At 49.8% G+C, this 16,462-nt stretch overlaps 1 protein-coding gene across 4 annotated transcripts in view; it reads left to right on the top strand.

The window, feature by feature from the left end:
- The window catches only part of INPP5J (inositol polyphosphate-5-phosphatase J), a 107,380-nt gene that overhangs the window by 50,387 nt on the left and 40,531 nt on the right, over nt 1-16,462 (top strand). For 2 of the 4 annotated variants that reach the window (XM_088463485.1, XM_088463484.1), the window contains exons 2-3: nt 221-373; nt 3,752-4,299. In XM_088463485.1, the coding sequence (XP_088319611.1) occupies nt 221-373; nt 3,752-4,299 (701 nt within the window). Of the gene's footprint in view, nt 1-220; nt 374-3,751; nt 4,300-16,462 lie in introns of those variants that run through there. The other 2 variants (XM_088463487.1, XM_088463486.1) reach the window with 2 other exon arrangements.

The raw sequence follows: 16,462 nt of genomic DNA, 5'->3' as shown, positions 1-16,462 counted from the left end.
TTTAGGTTAAATCATTCTGCTGGCGTTTAACCCTAGTAGTGCTGGAGGTAATTGATTTAAAAAAATAAACGCGAGAGTTGTCATTGTAAAAAAGAAACCTTCGTGTTACTTATTTACAGGATTGGAGAGATAAGAGCACCGCGATCATTTTTATAATTGGACATGTGACAAGAGCAGGTTACGGGATTCAGCTGCCTGTCCCTTTAATGTCCTCCTGCAGGTTGATACCCTGACGTCACCTGCTAGTGAGGGGCTGCCAGCCGGGGAGAGGGAGGAGGAGGAGAGCATCTGCTGGGCAGCAGCAGCTATGGCAGCAGCAGAGCACAGGTACAGCGGGAGGACACACAGGGCACATGATGGCGCTGGCACACAGGTAACCACGATCACATGGCGATTGCCTAACCTGGGTTAATAATAATATGTTGTATGATGCAGTAGAGACTACAATAAATATATCTGGTGATCTAGAATGGAGCTCTGCAGTATAGTATTGTAACTATGGCAGATAGTTCTAACAACATGCATTATGATTAGGACTAGCCGCAGACAAATATAACCTATATACATTAATCGCATTTAATTGTATTGAACGTAACGATGTCTGCTTTACAGAAACCTGTCTCGACAGCCCCTGGAGCCATTAAAAGTGACAGTGGTGCTAAGAGGCTGACTATAGTGTGTTACATAGCTATGTAGTTTATATGCAAGCAAGTCTGCACAGACACTGACCTTGGACATACTCAACACCACTTAAATATTCTACCACGTTATTCCATGGTTGACAGTTACATATCTAAACAGATTTAGTGTTATTCGCCACAAAAATACAAGTAACCTGACATTATGCACCAAAATGATGACACAAGGACACAAGATTCTCACTATGGTCACATCTTCTCTTTCCATCATCTCCATGTCCTCATACTGTCCTCTTGTTGGTTAGACTCCTCTGTCACACTTTTGCTGTCTCTGAATTCTCTATACTTCTCTTCTATTGCTATCACCTTTCACCTTCCTCCTACTCCTTTGCTTAATGTCACCAGCTCATACCAGTCTGATTGTAGAGAAAGCTGAAAGTTTATATTTAGAAACATTATTTGCAGAGGACAAATGTGACTCAGATAAGGAGGCAGCACACTGCGGCTGTATGCCCCCTACTGTGTGAAATACTGTGCGAACTGAAGGGTATATCGGAGAGCAACAAATAACATTATAAATGTGGTTTCTACGTGTAAAGTAGTGGAGTTTTCAATAGATTTGCAGCACTATAACAACAAATAAAATGGAAAGGTACATACCGTATTATCCACCTCAAGCCACCAGTCAATGACAGAGTCTGGAGATTTAGGGTCCTATTCGTCATCCCTTAATTTCTACAAAAGCAGGTGAAAATTAACATTTTCACCTGCAATTGTACAAATTAAGTTATCGGGCCATTCATTAAGATATCGGTGATATCTCCTGCTTACCTTCCTCTGGCAGAATGGCCGGCTGTCCCCATACACTAGTATGGGGACAGAATTCATCAAGCTCCGAAAATACAGTATTTTCGGAGCTTGATTGCGGGAGCATTCACCATCTTCAGACGGCGAGTGCTCCGGCTACCCGCTCCTTCCCTATGGGAAAGAGTCCCGAATTGCTAAGAGGGATCCTTTCGGATCCCTCCACCCCTGTCCGGCTCATTCTGCCGAACGTCAGGGCTCTTGTGTGCATGCGTGACCTGTAGAACGTTGATTATCGGGGTCCGTTCGGACCATGATAATTAACATCATTAATAGACCCTTTAGCGTGGGTACACACTAGACAATATGTTGTCCGATTCAGCGGATCGGACCGACATATTGTCCAGTGTGTATCCACTATGTCACTAACGATGTGTCTCCGCGGGTCGTCACCGACATCCTCTGTCGGCCCTAGATGCAAGGCCGACAGGGAAGTCGTTTGGGAGGGCCATGCTTCCGAAAGCAGAGCAGTATGGCCACCTCCGGCGCTGCCTGCATCGGCAAGTGTGTATGCACTTGTCGATGCTGGCTCCCCTGCCGGGTCCCGTCGCTACCGGGCTGGGTACACATCATCTGGTGTGTACCCAGCATTAGAGTGAAATGTATCAGTCTTTTGAGAGCGATAAAGTAGAGAAGTTTCCCATACAAACCAATCAGATTCTAAAGCTTGGTACACACTATCCAATTATAGGGCATTACCGGGCCGATCAGCTGGTAATTCAATAGTGTATATGCAGGTGCATTGCAGCGTTTGAAGCCTATTAACGGCTTCAGATGCTCTTGCAATGCTCAAATCTGCACCAAGACAGCTGTGTGCTGCACACGTTATATATAATTCCCGTCGTCCCAATCCCATTCAAGAGATGAATGGAAAGTACACACTGAGCAAGAAATTGCTCAGTGTTCACTCTGTTGGATCGGAGCGTTTACAGGATCGGCGGCACACGCCAGGTATACCCCTTTTCATTCCCGTGTCACCCTGTAGTGTAAACAGCGTAACCCAGGTCACGATGACCCAGGTCGCGCCGCATGCCGCCCGATAGGCCGGCTTCAGTGGAGCTTGCAGGTGACATCATCTCTAAGCGTCCACTGCCGGGCCGACCAGAATGGAGCAGCACACCCCACCCGCCCTCCGTGCCTCCGGACAGCTTTGGAGTAAGGTAACGGGGTTGCAGAGGGGAAAGGAGGGTAAGAAGCGCTGCTCACCTGCGCTGGAGTGCCTTGTCAGTGCTGACCCGGCTCTGGTGTGAACGGTGCCCGGGTCGGCGCCACAGTGTAAAAGGGGCTCTGTCCCGGGTCTGATCCGGGTTGGAAACGTGTTCCGTGTAGAACGTGTAGATACATGATACACGTTTCTACACGTGTTCCGTGTAGAAATGTGTAGATACATGATAGCTAGAAGCTGATTGGGTAATATTGGCAACTTCTCTTACATACATTCCCTTTATACCTTTAAGAAAGTGCATAACCTGCCCTTTTCAACTAGATTCAATTATCTAAACTCTTTTTTTAATTCAAGTTTAGTTCTATGTGGAATGACGTACTGTTTAACTTTTTTTTAAATTATCATTACTTATATTCGTAGTGAACTATATATATATATATATATATATATATATATATATATATATACTTTATACAGATGTGTCCACATACACCTCTGCTCAAATTGTGCCAACGGACTCTGTGACTTAGCCGTATCTTTTTCTTTAAATGTGCATAGTAGTCTTTTCACTAATGCACCAAAAGTACGTTGCAGGGGCACACTGACTCCTGAAGACCGAGTTCCGATACAAGTGACCATGCCATGCTTCCTGCCACATACCTTTATGTTTAATCTTAGACTTTTTACATATTTTATACCAATTCCTTTTGACAGACGTAGTAAGTTATTGTCCCTAGTACACAGTGAGCGACTTTGTGTGCAGCTACGAAGTGAATAAGACAAAATTTAGGAAAAAGTACACATTGCTATGGCTAAGCTTAGCCCTTGGCTAAGCATCTAAGTCATACCAAGTGTCTGGTGCCATAGGGCCCAAAAATGCTAAGTGAATGAGGACATATCTGTAAATAAGGGAAGAGAGTCATGTTACATGCTAGTATATATTAAAATGGACTTTTTAAATGTACTTCCATTTTTTGTGTAGGCAGTAACTTCCAGATGTCTGTTCATCTTGAATATAAACTTTTTGTTTTTTTTAAATGTCAACAGAACGTATACTTACATTTTTTGGGTTTGTTTCCTAAAGATGGATTCCGAGTGTGTGTTTGTGGCTCCACCTTCACCAGAGCTATCTCCAAGGCCTATGTCTTTGACCTCTCCTCGTCTCAGTCCTGCAGGATCTGGCAGATCCCAACCTGAAGGATCCAGTGGCTCACAGACTTCACTTCCTAGGGGACAACTGTCTGTTCGTCCTCTAGCAGCAGTTGGCTCTTCTGCTCCTGATCGATCACAACCAGAGGGATCTTTGAGACTCCATCCTGTGGGTTCTCCACTTAGTCCCAAAGATGAGTCTGGCAGATCACAACCAGAGGGATCATGTCCTGGTCTTTTATCCCCAACTCATCAGTATAGGCCACTATCTCCTCCACCATCCTCGCCTCGCCGTTCTCCAGCTCCTAGTCCCAGAAGCTCACCACAAATCAGCAGATCACATCCCACTGCACATCCAAACAGACTTCAGGAGCCTCGTGTGAGTTTTGAATGTACTCATCCAGGCCAAGTGGAAACAGACCAATCACCTTTCAATGAGGCCTTAGGAGGAAATGAACAAAACAAAGCTGGAGAGGATTTTAGGTAAAAGAAAAGCTTTATTACTATCCTAAAAACTAATATACAGATGTGTCCTCGCTTATCAGGCCTTAATACGCCATGCAGCGCAATATACCTGGTGTGAGTGAGCCGTCAGGTCCCATGCAGCTCTGCTAGGGTGGGCGTCTTTTTGTGTCAAAAATGCATCTAAGTTGCAATGTGATGTGACTAGCAAGCACCAGGAGACTGTGCTGATCAATTGGATATGTGATACTTGTATATCTATGTGCAACTGAGAATGTAAATGGCACTTGGCGTGGAAAAGAGCTGTGGCAAAGATGAGCGAGGATATATCTGTAATATGTATAATATTGCACAACCAAAGTTACCAATGAAATTCATTGGTTATATTATACAGCTCAGAGTATTTTTACCATATAACAAACACTTAAAAGCAGACAGTACAAGCAGCACTTGCCTTTTATTAATCAAGTGTTTACCGAAAAAGCTAAAATGACAGTAGAACACAATGTTTCATTAGCTAATGTTCCTTTGTCAAGGGTAAGGGAAGTGTTGCTTCTATTGTTAGTTCTGGGGAACTTTCAAGCAGTTAGTGGTATCATTTACGGACCACACTTCCATGTAGTGTGCATCTTCACTACTAGTAAGTAGTGTCCACTAGGATCTATATCAAAAACATCAATAAGAAAAATATAATATTAAAAGTGATAATATACGTATGATTCAAATACATGTGCGTCATGAAATGTAAAGTCCTTTTTAAAGCCAAACATATTTTGGAAGTTGTACAATACAGAAATTATTGTGGATAATAAGGCTATGGCTCTGGTTAGTCCAACAGTATCCAGTCAGATGTTCAACCTGTCGACATGCACCACGTCGACATACTCAGAATTTCAATAAGTTTACATTGTTGAGGACCCAGCTTGGGAACCACTGCATTAGTATATATGAAATATTGTATTTTACTGTGCTAAGTAATTTACCTGACTAGTGTGTCAAGGTGCAATATATATATATTACACATTTAATTCCATCTGTCCAACAAGCATTCTGCTCAATCAAACGTCTGTAGTCTCCAGCTTAGTAGCCTTTCACTCCATTATATGATGAATGCTGCATCCAGGCTTATACATTTCTCATCTAGAGCTTACATATGTCTGAGCTGAGTCCCCATGTATTACTCCTGGCACAGACAGGATGCCATTAAAAGCCTGGTATTAACATACAAAGCCCAGCAAAGTATTCCCCCATTTCATCATCTCTCCTGTCCCTAAATAGGTCACCTACATGTGCTCCCCCTGTCACTGATCAGCCCTTCTCATTCATACTTTCTGTGTTTCCTCTGTGGTAGCCCGTCCCATGCAACTCTGCACCTAATACCGCCAGGCACTCACAGAGTCTCTAACATTATAAAGAGCTCCTGGAAACTCAGAAAAACAAGCGAGTGTATAACCTGTGTCTACTAGATTCACTTATCTGGCTGCTTTGTATTGTTCACTATAAACTGTTTTACAATGGACATTAAACCCTTACATCTGTGCCCTGCAGCTCATGCATTCCTTACATTGGGGCTGATGTTGAATATCACGCATAGTGGCTATAGGTGAGGGCACCCGCAATCCTGATTTACTACTTTACGCTAATGCCAGTATCGGTTCAACGCCCACTGATTTTATGTGTGCCATTGCAGCCATCATCACTAGTATCTGCACTTACAGAAGCCCCAAGCTAGGTGCAGGAGGTACATCAGAAACAGGCTTCCCTAGCTCGTACGCAGGGCTCAGAATCACACAGGGCTTTAGATATACTCCTGTGACACTCCCACATGTCAGGTTGCAATCACATTGTCACCACCCAGTTCACACCCTAAAACGCCTTATTTCACAGAGAGACAGATCTGGCTAAGCTCCATCCAACTCAGAATAGGACAGACACACACAGAAATGCTTACGTTCGCTTCTGCGTATGCGCTGTATACAATAACTCTCCATTTGCGTCCGTGAACAGAGATCTGAGGAACTCTGAATCATCCCCATCATGTGATTACAATGCTTTCTTAATTCTGTTTAAACCGTGCTTTAGCTGAGTTATCTGATATAACTGTATAATAATCTCTTTGCAAAGTGTTGACATTGAAGAGACGTGTCTCTTGCATCACTCTAGACTAGGGCCTGAGAAGAGGCAGTGCACAGATTCCTAATGCCTCGTAGGAGTGAATGACTGGTTTAATATAATGCTTGTCATGGCTGCTTTAATCTGTTGGTTTTCAGAATAGATTTTGATTGTCCCGCATCAGAATATGTATCTTGAAATCTAATAGTGTGAGCAGGCCCGGCAGCAGAAATCTTGGGGCCCAGTACACTTATACTTTTTGGGGCCCCATCCCAGGTTACAATTCTCTATCCTCATGTTATGTTATAAGCCCCTTGGGCCCTAGGGACAAATGCAGGATTTTTAAAATTAAGTTCCCCGAACAATCACATTATGCAACACAGTAGTGATTGCAGTAGTAGCCTTTTGTTATCAAGAATACAGTTCTACCATCATAACTCAAATACAAACATGCATAAACACAAATGCATTTGCCCCTTCGCAGTGGGTGTACTGTGGTGCCCATTGGAGAAATGGGAGATTGGGAATCACCAGGACAGTTGTTGTTAAACTGTTATAATTGGTAACAGTTAGATTCATAGAGCCAGTAACAGTTTGGAGGAGTTATCTCAGAGGTGGGTAGCTGGTGAGGGAGAAGGTCGTGGCCGTGGATAGATGCCACATTGCTCATCCAATGCCCAGGAGAGAAAGAGACCCTATAAAGGGGAGAAAAGAGAGTGACAGAAGAAGATAGAGGGGAAGAATGTCCTTATCTAAAGAGCCCCAGCAGACATTTAAGGTCACTGTAAAGTTACAGTGTGGCTACAGAAGTTTGTAAGAGGAACTGTTATTCAGAAGTAAAATCTGATAGCAGTTCCAAGGGAAGTTGCGAGAGGCTGTGTGAGTGTAAGCCTGTGTGTGAGGAGGCTACACTGTGGGAGCTATTTAGTTGTTTTGGACGCCCAGCCCCGAAGCTGCACTTATTGCAGATTTCTGCTCACACCCTCCTGAGGTGTAAATAGAAATCTACATAAAGTCGTGCTTTGGGGCTGTGCGCGAGTGCTGGACATGCATTAATGCAGCGTGCATGACATTTAGTACGGGAGAGGCCGCTTTATGTGGCTAATCCTGCATTTTGGCGCAATAATGCGGCTGTCGCAACCAGTGTGGGCAGGTCGCGCAAACAATTGAATACTTCCTGTCACTTTAGACGGGAGCTACGTGTGCCCAAAACAATTGAATCGCCCCCTACGTGTTAAATGTACAATTCAATTCCATGTATTGAAGATGGATGTAAACAGGGACATACTGGCTGGATGAGGCACCTGTATATTGTCCACTGAGGGGCAAAGAGAGGACCCCTATGAAGAGATCAATATAGTTATTTACACACTGCATCCTATGTCGTGTGCTGGAGTGGAAGTAAAGAATACATTTTTGGCTGGCATCCAACTTTTCTACTTCAGGGTCCATAAGGTATCCACAGGATACCTTGGGGTATAGGTGTGACGTCAGTCATCGGGCACCATAGAGTTAAGCTTTCAGCCTCCCAGGATGCACTAGGGTCCCCCTCCTATACCCCGCCCCCGAGCCAAGGCACCTCAGTTTAGTTTGGTGCCCGGCCGGAGTCGGGTGCACCTGTTGGAGTGGGGGCTAAGAAGAGCCCCTGAAGTTTTCTGCATGCAGCTGTGGCTGCACATCTGGAAGTACAGCATGGACAGTCAGTCCTGACGTCCATGCTGTCTTCCCTACACCCCCGCCGGTACCAGAATGCCGGTACCGATCCGGGGATGCTGGTGAGCATCTGGGGTCACAGCTAGCGGTGACCCCAGATGTTCCGGACCATGGCCGGAATCAAGAGGGACAGCAAAGTAAGCAGCGGGGTCCCGCGGTGGGTCCCTGCTGTTACATGGTCCAGAGTCCCCAGGCAGGGGTCTCCCTGGGGACTGGCTGCAGCGTGGAGCCAGGTATATAACCTGCGCTTCCACTACCCCCCTGGGACAGCGGACCGCAGCAGAGCGGTAGCGCTGCGGCGTCCCAGGGGTTAAATGCATGCCAGGGGAGCGCGCCTTCCCTGTCTCACAGCCGGCGCCTCCCCCGCTGCACACAGCCCTCTCTGCAACACGCCGGCTGGCCCTGTGGCAGCGCTCCTCCCCCAGGCCAGCCTCCTCTCTGCTCCTCGGCGGCCATCTTCAAGAACGCATGGTGAACGCTGCTGGAAGTCTGGACGGAGGCATCGTGGTCTGGGTCCCCCCCGCATACCTCTCCTCCGCTGTGGTCAGGTCTGTGTATGCAGCGCTGTGTCCTACCAGACTCTGTGTCTGTGTAGTTGATTTATCAGCGCTGGTTAGTGCAGGAATTGAGTTTCTTTGCATTGTATGTGACTGTGCTAGCGCTGCTGCCTGTACTTTTCTTTTCTGACTGTCAGCCTTATTACTGTCCCTGTTCTTTCTGCTAAAGCCCTTGCGGTGCGGTGCTGCAGGGTGGTCTCTCGCCTTTTTAAAACAATTGGTGAGAGGGGTCACATACTTTCTACCATCATGTCTGAAAGTGACTTTCCTCTCCGGCTACAGTGTACTACGTGTAAAGTAACTTTAGCGGAGGGGGAGGGTAGCGCGGAGGGCCTCTGCCGGCAGTGTTTGTCAATGGCGCGGCCTATTACGGTTACAGCACCGGTACAGGAGCCGCCCTGGGCTTGTTTCGCTCAGGCGCTTACAACCTTAGTGGGCCAGTTAGCTCCGCAGCCCGCGTTTACGCAGATGGGTTTGTCCCAGCAATCAGTGGTGTCGTCACCCATGCAGGGTTTCCCAAGACAATCGGTGGTACCCCGCAGTCTCTCTATTTCCCCTCTCCCGGTTTCTCAGGAGCCGGCGTGGGTTAACTCCCTGACGAGTTCTGTACAGCACTTGTCGGATGTGTTGCAGGGGGAGGCTGTGATGCGGCCACATAAATGGCCGGTGGCGTCTCTGTCGGCTCCTTATGAGGATGACGAAGGGACGACTGATGATGGGGAGATTCTGGATCCTTACGATCAGGAACCTCTCCATACTAAGGACGCAGACGCTAGGTCCAAGGTGTATGTTCCTGGACTTATTCGGGCAGTCCGCACAGCCTTGGTGATTGAGGACGAAGTTCCCCCAGCGGCTAAATCCAAGTATGCCTTTTTTAAGGATGTGAAGGGTGACGCCACAGTCATTCCTCTTTCGGGTCAGTTGGTGGACCATTTAGAGGAGGCGTGGAAACAGCCTGGCAAGCGATACCAGCCGCAGAGGCGCCTGGCGGTGGCTTATCCGTTCGCGGATAATTATTTTGCTAAGTGGGAATCCCCTCCACAGGTGGATTCTCATGTGACACGTCTTGTCCGTAGTGCCACATTACCAATGCCATCCATGTCCTCCCTTAAGGATGCTACGGACCACAAGGTGGAGATCTGCCTGAAGTCCGCTTATTCCCTTGCGGGTGGGGCAGCGCGGCCGGCTATGGCCATTTGCTGGGTTGCCAGAGCTATGGAGCGCTGGGCGGATTCGTTGGAGGCGTCCTTCGATTCCGACTGTCCGGCTGAACAGGCGGAGTTGATTGGTAATCTCCGTGATTCGGCCACTTATATCAACGAGTCGGCCTTAGACATTAGTACCCTGGTGTCTCGAATTTCTTCAGCAGCGGTGGCTGCTCGTCGCACCTTGTGGTTGCGATCCTGGAAGGCGGATGCTGATTCCAAAAAGGGTTTGGAGGCGTTGCCCTTTAACGGAGAAGTTCTCTTCGGTCCAGATCTGGACAAGATTGTAGCCACACTGGCGGCAGCCAAATCGGCATTTCTCCCGTCGACCGCTGTTCCTTCTGGTTCAGGACCATCATCCTTTCGGTCTTATAGGGCCCAGGGCAGGCCCAAACCACAGTCTTTTCCCCGACAGGCTGGTCCCAAGAAATCGTCCAAGCCCCGGAAGCAGGCATGGAGTACGAGACGTCCGGCCCCTAAGCCAGATGACAAGCCTGCGGCCTGACGGTCCGGGCCTCCCTTTGGGGGATCCCAAAGTGGGAGGCCGCCTGCTGCAGTTCACCCGGTGTTGGTCGGTCACCACGACGGACACTTGGGTTCTCGAGGTGGTCTCCCACGGGTACGCCCTCTCTTTCCGGCACAGACCCCCGGCTCGATTTTTCACCACGGGTCTACCATCAGACCGGAACAAGGCCACGGAGCTGCGGAAGGTCTTTCACACTATGCTCCAGGCTGGAGTTATAGTGCCTGTTCCATTCTCCCAGAGGGGCCAGGGTTTCTATTCCAATCTCTTTTTGGTGCAGAAACCCAATGGGTCGTATCGTCTGATTCTCAACCTCAAAGCTCTCAACAAGTCTTTGCGGGTGCCGAAGTTTCGGATGGAAACCCTACGGTCCATCATTCTGGCGCTGGAACCTGGGGACTGCATGGTGTCATTGGACATACAGGACGCTTACCTGCATGTCCCTATTCTTTTGCGCCATCAACAGTTCCTCAGGTTTGCAATCCGCAGCGACCACTTTCAGTTTCGGGCGTTGCCTTTTGGCCTGGCGACAGCACCGCGTGTGTTCTCCAAAGTGATGGCGGTTATGGCGGCTTCTCTGCGGCTGCAGGGAGTCCGCATGTTGCCGTACTTGGACGACCTTTTATTAGTGGCAGGATCTCCGGAGCTCCTTCTGCGCCATTTGGACCTGACCATTGCGCTACTGCAACGGCACGGCTGGTTAATAAACTGGCAGAAGTCCACTCTAATCCCGTCTCGGCGGATTCTGCACCTCGGAGCCTTATTGGTCTCGGGACAGTAAAGAATCTTTGTGACGGGGGAAAAGATTTCTGCTTTACAGTTGAGGGTGCGCAGTTGTCTGCACAACCGCCGGGTGTCTCTACACTCGGCGATGAGGTTACTGGGCTCCATGGTGTCGGTGTTCGACATGGTGGAATATGCCCAGTTTCACTCCAGACGACCTCTGCAGCACCTGATCCTGTCCAAGTGGAACGGGCTGCCTCAGTCTCTAAAATCCCAGACGATAGTGCTCACCCCGGAGGTTCGCCTGTCCCTTGCCTGGTGGTTGCAGACGACCCATCTCAACCAGGGACGTCCGTTCTGGGTACCAAATTGGGTCCTGTTGACAACGGACGCCAGTCTTCGGGGCTGGGGAGCAGTTTCGGGTCCACACTTGTTCCAGGGCAGGTGGACTCCGACAGAAGTGGAGCTTCCAATAAATATCTTGGAACTCCGTGCGGTCTTCAATGCCCTCCAGCAGGCACATCGGGTTCTCCAGGGTCGCCCAGTGCAGGTCCAGTCGGACAACGCTACCACCGTGGCCTACATAAACCGGCAAGGAGGAACCCGAAGTCGGGCGGCTCTCGTAGAGGTGTCTCGGATCCTGGTATGGGCGGAGGGCAATCTTCCAGCCAGATCAGCTGTCTTCATCCCGGGAGTGCTAAATTGGGAAGCAGGCTTTCTCAGTCGCCAGGACGTTCATCCGGGGGAATGGTCCCTGCACCCGGAGGTTTTTCAACTGCTGGTGGGGTCTTCCAGAAATGGACCTCATGGCGTCCCGGCACAACAACAAGTTGCCGGTGTACGGGTCTCGCACAAGAGACGAAAAGGCGTCTCTGGTGGATGCTCTGTCCGTCCGGTGGACGTTCCGGTTCGCTGACCTGTTTCCTCCGGTTTCCCTTCTTCGACGGGTAATCCGGAAATTCAAACAGGAAGGAGGGACGCTCCTGTTGGCCCAGACGGCACTAGTTCTCAGACCTTCAGGGTCTGTCCGTGGACAGTCCTCTGCGGTTGCCGCTACGACCGGACCTTCTGTCGCAGGGTCCTTGTCTTCACCCGGACCTGACTTGGCTGTCTTTGACGGCGTGGCTGTTGAGACAGCCATGTTGAGGTCCAGGGGGTTTTCCAGCTCTGTAGTGCGTACCATGTTACGAGCTCAGAAACCGTCTTCCGCGAGGATATACCATCGCGTGTGGCATACGTTCTTCCAGTGGCGTCGACCGAGAGGTTATGCACCGCGGGAGTTTCGTCTGTCTCGCATACTCGCCTTCCTACAAGCGGGACTAGATCATGGGCTTCGCCTTGCTTCTTTGAAGGTACAGGTTTCGGCCCTGTCTGTCTGGTTTCACCGTAGGATTGCTACAATCCCGGATGTGCGCACCTTTATGCAAGGTGTTCTCTGCATTCAGCCACCCTTTGTTCCACCTGTGGCGCCTTGGGATTTGGCTGTGGTCCTGAGGGCTCTCCAGGGACCGCCGTTTGAACCACTGGGCTCAGTGGATCTTAAATGGCTAACAGCTAAGACTGTTTGTTTTCCTTCTGGCCATAGCTTCGGCCAGACGTGTTTCTGATTTAGGGGCTCTTTCTTGTAGACCCCCTTTCTTGATTTTTCATGGGAACAGGGCAGTGCTCCGCACTCGGCCTGAATTTCTTCCCAAAGTTGTTTCCCAGTTTCATGTTAACGGGAAATAGTTGTTCCGGCCTTTAACTCACCTGGCCTTTCAGTGAGTGAGGCCACTTTGGATGTTGTGCGGGCCTTAAGGACTTATGTTGACCGCACTTCTTCGTTTAGGAAGTCGGACGCCTTGTTTGTCCTCTATGGCTTCCGTAAAAAGGGTTGGCCTGCTTCAAAGCAAACTTTGGCAGCCTGGATCCGTATGGCTATTTCTGAAGCTTATCTTCATGAAGGTCTGCCGGTTCCTCCTTCTTTGAAGGCTCATTCCACTAGGTCTGTGGGTTCTTCGTGGGCAGCTCGACGTGGTGCCTCTGCAGTCCAGATCTGCAAGGCTGCTACGTGGTCCTCTGTCCATACCTTCGTGAGGTATTACAGGTTTGACACCTTCGCCTCTCAGGATGCTTCCTTCGGGCGGCGGATTCTCCTTTCAGCACAGGAGCGTCCCCACCCTTAAAGGATACTGCTTTGGGACATCCCCAAGGTATCCTGTTGATACCCTATGGACCCTGAAGTAGAAAATATGAGATATGGTAAGAACTTACCTTTGTTATCTCTATTTCTACGAAGTCCATAGGGTTCCACAGGACTCCCGCCCTGTCGCACCTGTGCTGCCTAACCCTAATCGTCTCCTCCTGCAGCCTAACCCTAACCGTCCCCTCCCGCATTCTAACCCTAACTATCCCCTCCCACAGCCTAACCCTAATTGTCCCCCCCTGCAGCCTAACCGCCCCCTCCCGCAGCCTAACTCTAACCACCCCCTGCCGCAGCCTAACCCTAACCGTCTCCTCCCACAGCCTAACCCTAACCGTCCCCTCCTGCAGCCTAACTTTAACTGTCTCCTCCCGCAGCCTAGCCCTAACCGTCCCCTCTCGCAGCCTAACCCTAACCGTCCCCTCCCGCAGCCTAACCCTAACAATCCCTTACTGCAACCTAACCCTAACCATCCCCTTCCGCAGCCTAACCCTAATCGTCTCCTCCCGCAGCCTAACCCTAATCGTCTCCTCCCGCAGCCTAACCCTAACCGTCTCCTCCCACAGCCTAACCCTAACAGTCCCCTCCCGCAGCCTAACCCTAACCGTCTCCTCCCACAGCCTAACCCTAACAGTCTATTCCCGCAGCCTAACCCTAATTGTCCCCCCTGCAGCCTAACCGCCCCCTCCCGCAGCCTAACCCTAACTGTCCCCTCCCGCAGCCTAACTTAACTGTCTCCTCCCGCAGCCTAGCCCTAACCGTCCCCTCCCGCAGCCTAACCCTAACCGTCCCCTCCCGCAGCATAACCCTAACCGTCTCCTCCCACAGCCTAACCCTAACAGTCTATTCCCGCAGCCTAACCCTAATTGTCCCCCCTGCAGCCTAACCGCCCCCTCCCGCAGCCTAACCCTAACTGTCCCCTCCCGCAGCCTAACTTAACTGTCTCCTCCCGCAGCCTAACCCTAACCGTCTCCTCCCACAGCCTAACCCTAACCGTCCCCTCCCGCAGCCTAACCCTAACCGTCTCCTCCCACAGCCTAACCCTAACAGTCTATTCCCGCAGCCTAACCCTAATTGTCCCCCCTGCAGCCTAACCGCCCCCTCCCGCAGCCTAACCCTAACTGTCCCCTCCCGCAGCCTAACTTAACTGTCTCCTCCCGCAGCCTAGCCCTAACCGTCCCCTCCCGCAGCCTAACCCTAACCGTCCCCTCCCGCAGCATAACCCTAACAATCCCTTACTGCAGCCTAACCCTAACCATCCCCTCCCACAGCCTAACCCTAACCGTCCCCTCCTGCAGCCTAACCCTAACCGTCCCCTCCTGCAGCCTAACCCTAACCGTCCCCTCCCGCAGCCTAACCCTAATCGTCTCCTTCCGCAGCCTAACCCTAACCGTCCCCTCCCGCAGCCTAACCCTAATCGTCTCCTCCCGCAGCCTAACCCTAACCGTCCCCTCCCGCAGCCTAACCCTGACCGTCCATTCCCGCAGCCTAACCCTAATTGTCCCCCCCTGCAGCCTAACCGCCCCCTCCCGCAGCATAGCCCTAACCGTCCCCTCCCGCAGCCTAACCCTAACCGTCCCCTCCTGCAGCCTAACCCTAACAATCCCTTACTGCAGCCTAACCCTAATCGTCCCCCCCTGCAGCCTAACCCTAACCTCCCCCCTCCCGCAGCCTAACCTTAAATCATCCCCTCCCGCAGCCTAACCCTAATCGTCCCAGTGACATGCGGTGAAGTAAATGGCTGGGGAGGCACTGGCTAATATCAGAGCCAGATTTACAGATACATATAGGAATCTGAGGGTTCATGTGGGTATTATACAAAGGTGCAGCAGTATATAGGGCTGGAAATTTGGTGTGTTTTGATCAGGGATGGGCGGAAAAGGTAGACAGGGGAGGCAGTGCCTCACCTGCCATACACTTTTTACTCCAGAGTTTTGACTATAAAAATGATTAGAATAATACAAAGAACATATTTGTAATATTTTCTTTACTTTTTGCTTAGAATGTTTATAGTTAAAACTCTGGAGTATACCTAAGTATGACAGGAAAAGCTCTGCCTCACCTGACTGCACATCACTAATCCTCCCCCTAGTGTCAGCATTGTGACTGTCCGCATTCTGACCATCGGGATCCTGACTACAACCCGTAAATATATTTAAATAGTTTAAAATAGGAAAAGTGGTTAGCTCTTATTTTAAACTACTGATGTGTCCTTACACATCTTTGCTGCTCCTGACTCATAAAAATCGAAAATCGTATGGAAGTGATAAAAATGATATACGCATGCGCGAGTCCCAACGAGCGACTGAGCTTCAGTTGCTACGGGGCGGCTGTCGATGGTGAGTGACAGCTTGCCCCGTTTTGTAGGGGGGGTGGCTGCACAAATGCAGGCGTTCCCTTAGGAACGCCTGGCATTTGTGGGAGGACGTACTGACATCACTAGCGATGTCAGTAGTGAACTTCCTGCTCTATTAGAGCAGGGAGTCCATTCGGGCTTGCGGCAGCCGAGACCCTACCCCAGGGTCTCTTCGCAAGCCCGATGGTCACGATAATCTCGACGGTCTCCAGCCTGCTCGCACAAGCTGTGGGTGGACACCCACAGCTTTGCAAGTGGCCTGGAGTAAAAAAACAAACGCCCACAGACCCTGCGAGCAGGTCTGAATCAGGGCCACTGTCTTTTATACATCTTTGCTGCAGTCGCACTAAAAAGCCCCTCTCTGCGCTCCAGGTCCCGTGAGAATTTGCTGGCGCTGGGTATCTTTTTTGCGTCTTATTTTGCTGAAAATGTCAATTAGTTTTGCAGCTGCGATAAAGTTTGACATGCCGCACTTTTTGCCTACATCACGTATTTTAGCCGTGGATACTTATTGTGCACGTCCCCGCTATTTGCCCTATTCAATTCCAAAAGACGTCAAAACGGCGACACGCGAACTCAGAAAAGGCGGAAAGTGGTGTCAGAATCGGGAAAATCAGCTTGAACCCCCAAAAAAGATGCAGAAACATTGGGGATCAATGTAATAGTGCCCGATTAGCCCTAATAACATTGTTGGGGTACTTATGTTGGTACAATTGCCTCTAATTAGCGTCTTTGCACAAGTGGTGAAGAATGGCATAAAGCAGTATTTTTTGGAGAAAATAAGTGGTCCTGTAAAATTTGGGTTGCTTGAAT

Source organism: Taudactylus pleione, unplaced genomic scaffold, assembly GCF_031769625.1.
Source record: "Taudactylus pleione unplaced genomic scaffold, aTauple2 ptg001382l, whole genome shotgun sequence".
Lineage (NCBI taxonomy): Eukaryota > Metazoa > Chordata > Amphibia > Anura > Myobatrachidae > Taudactylus > Taudactylus pleione.
This window is presented reverse-complemented; position numbering and strand designations above follow the sequence as displayed.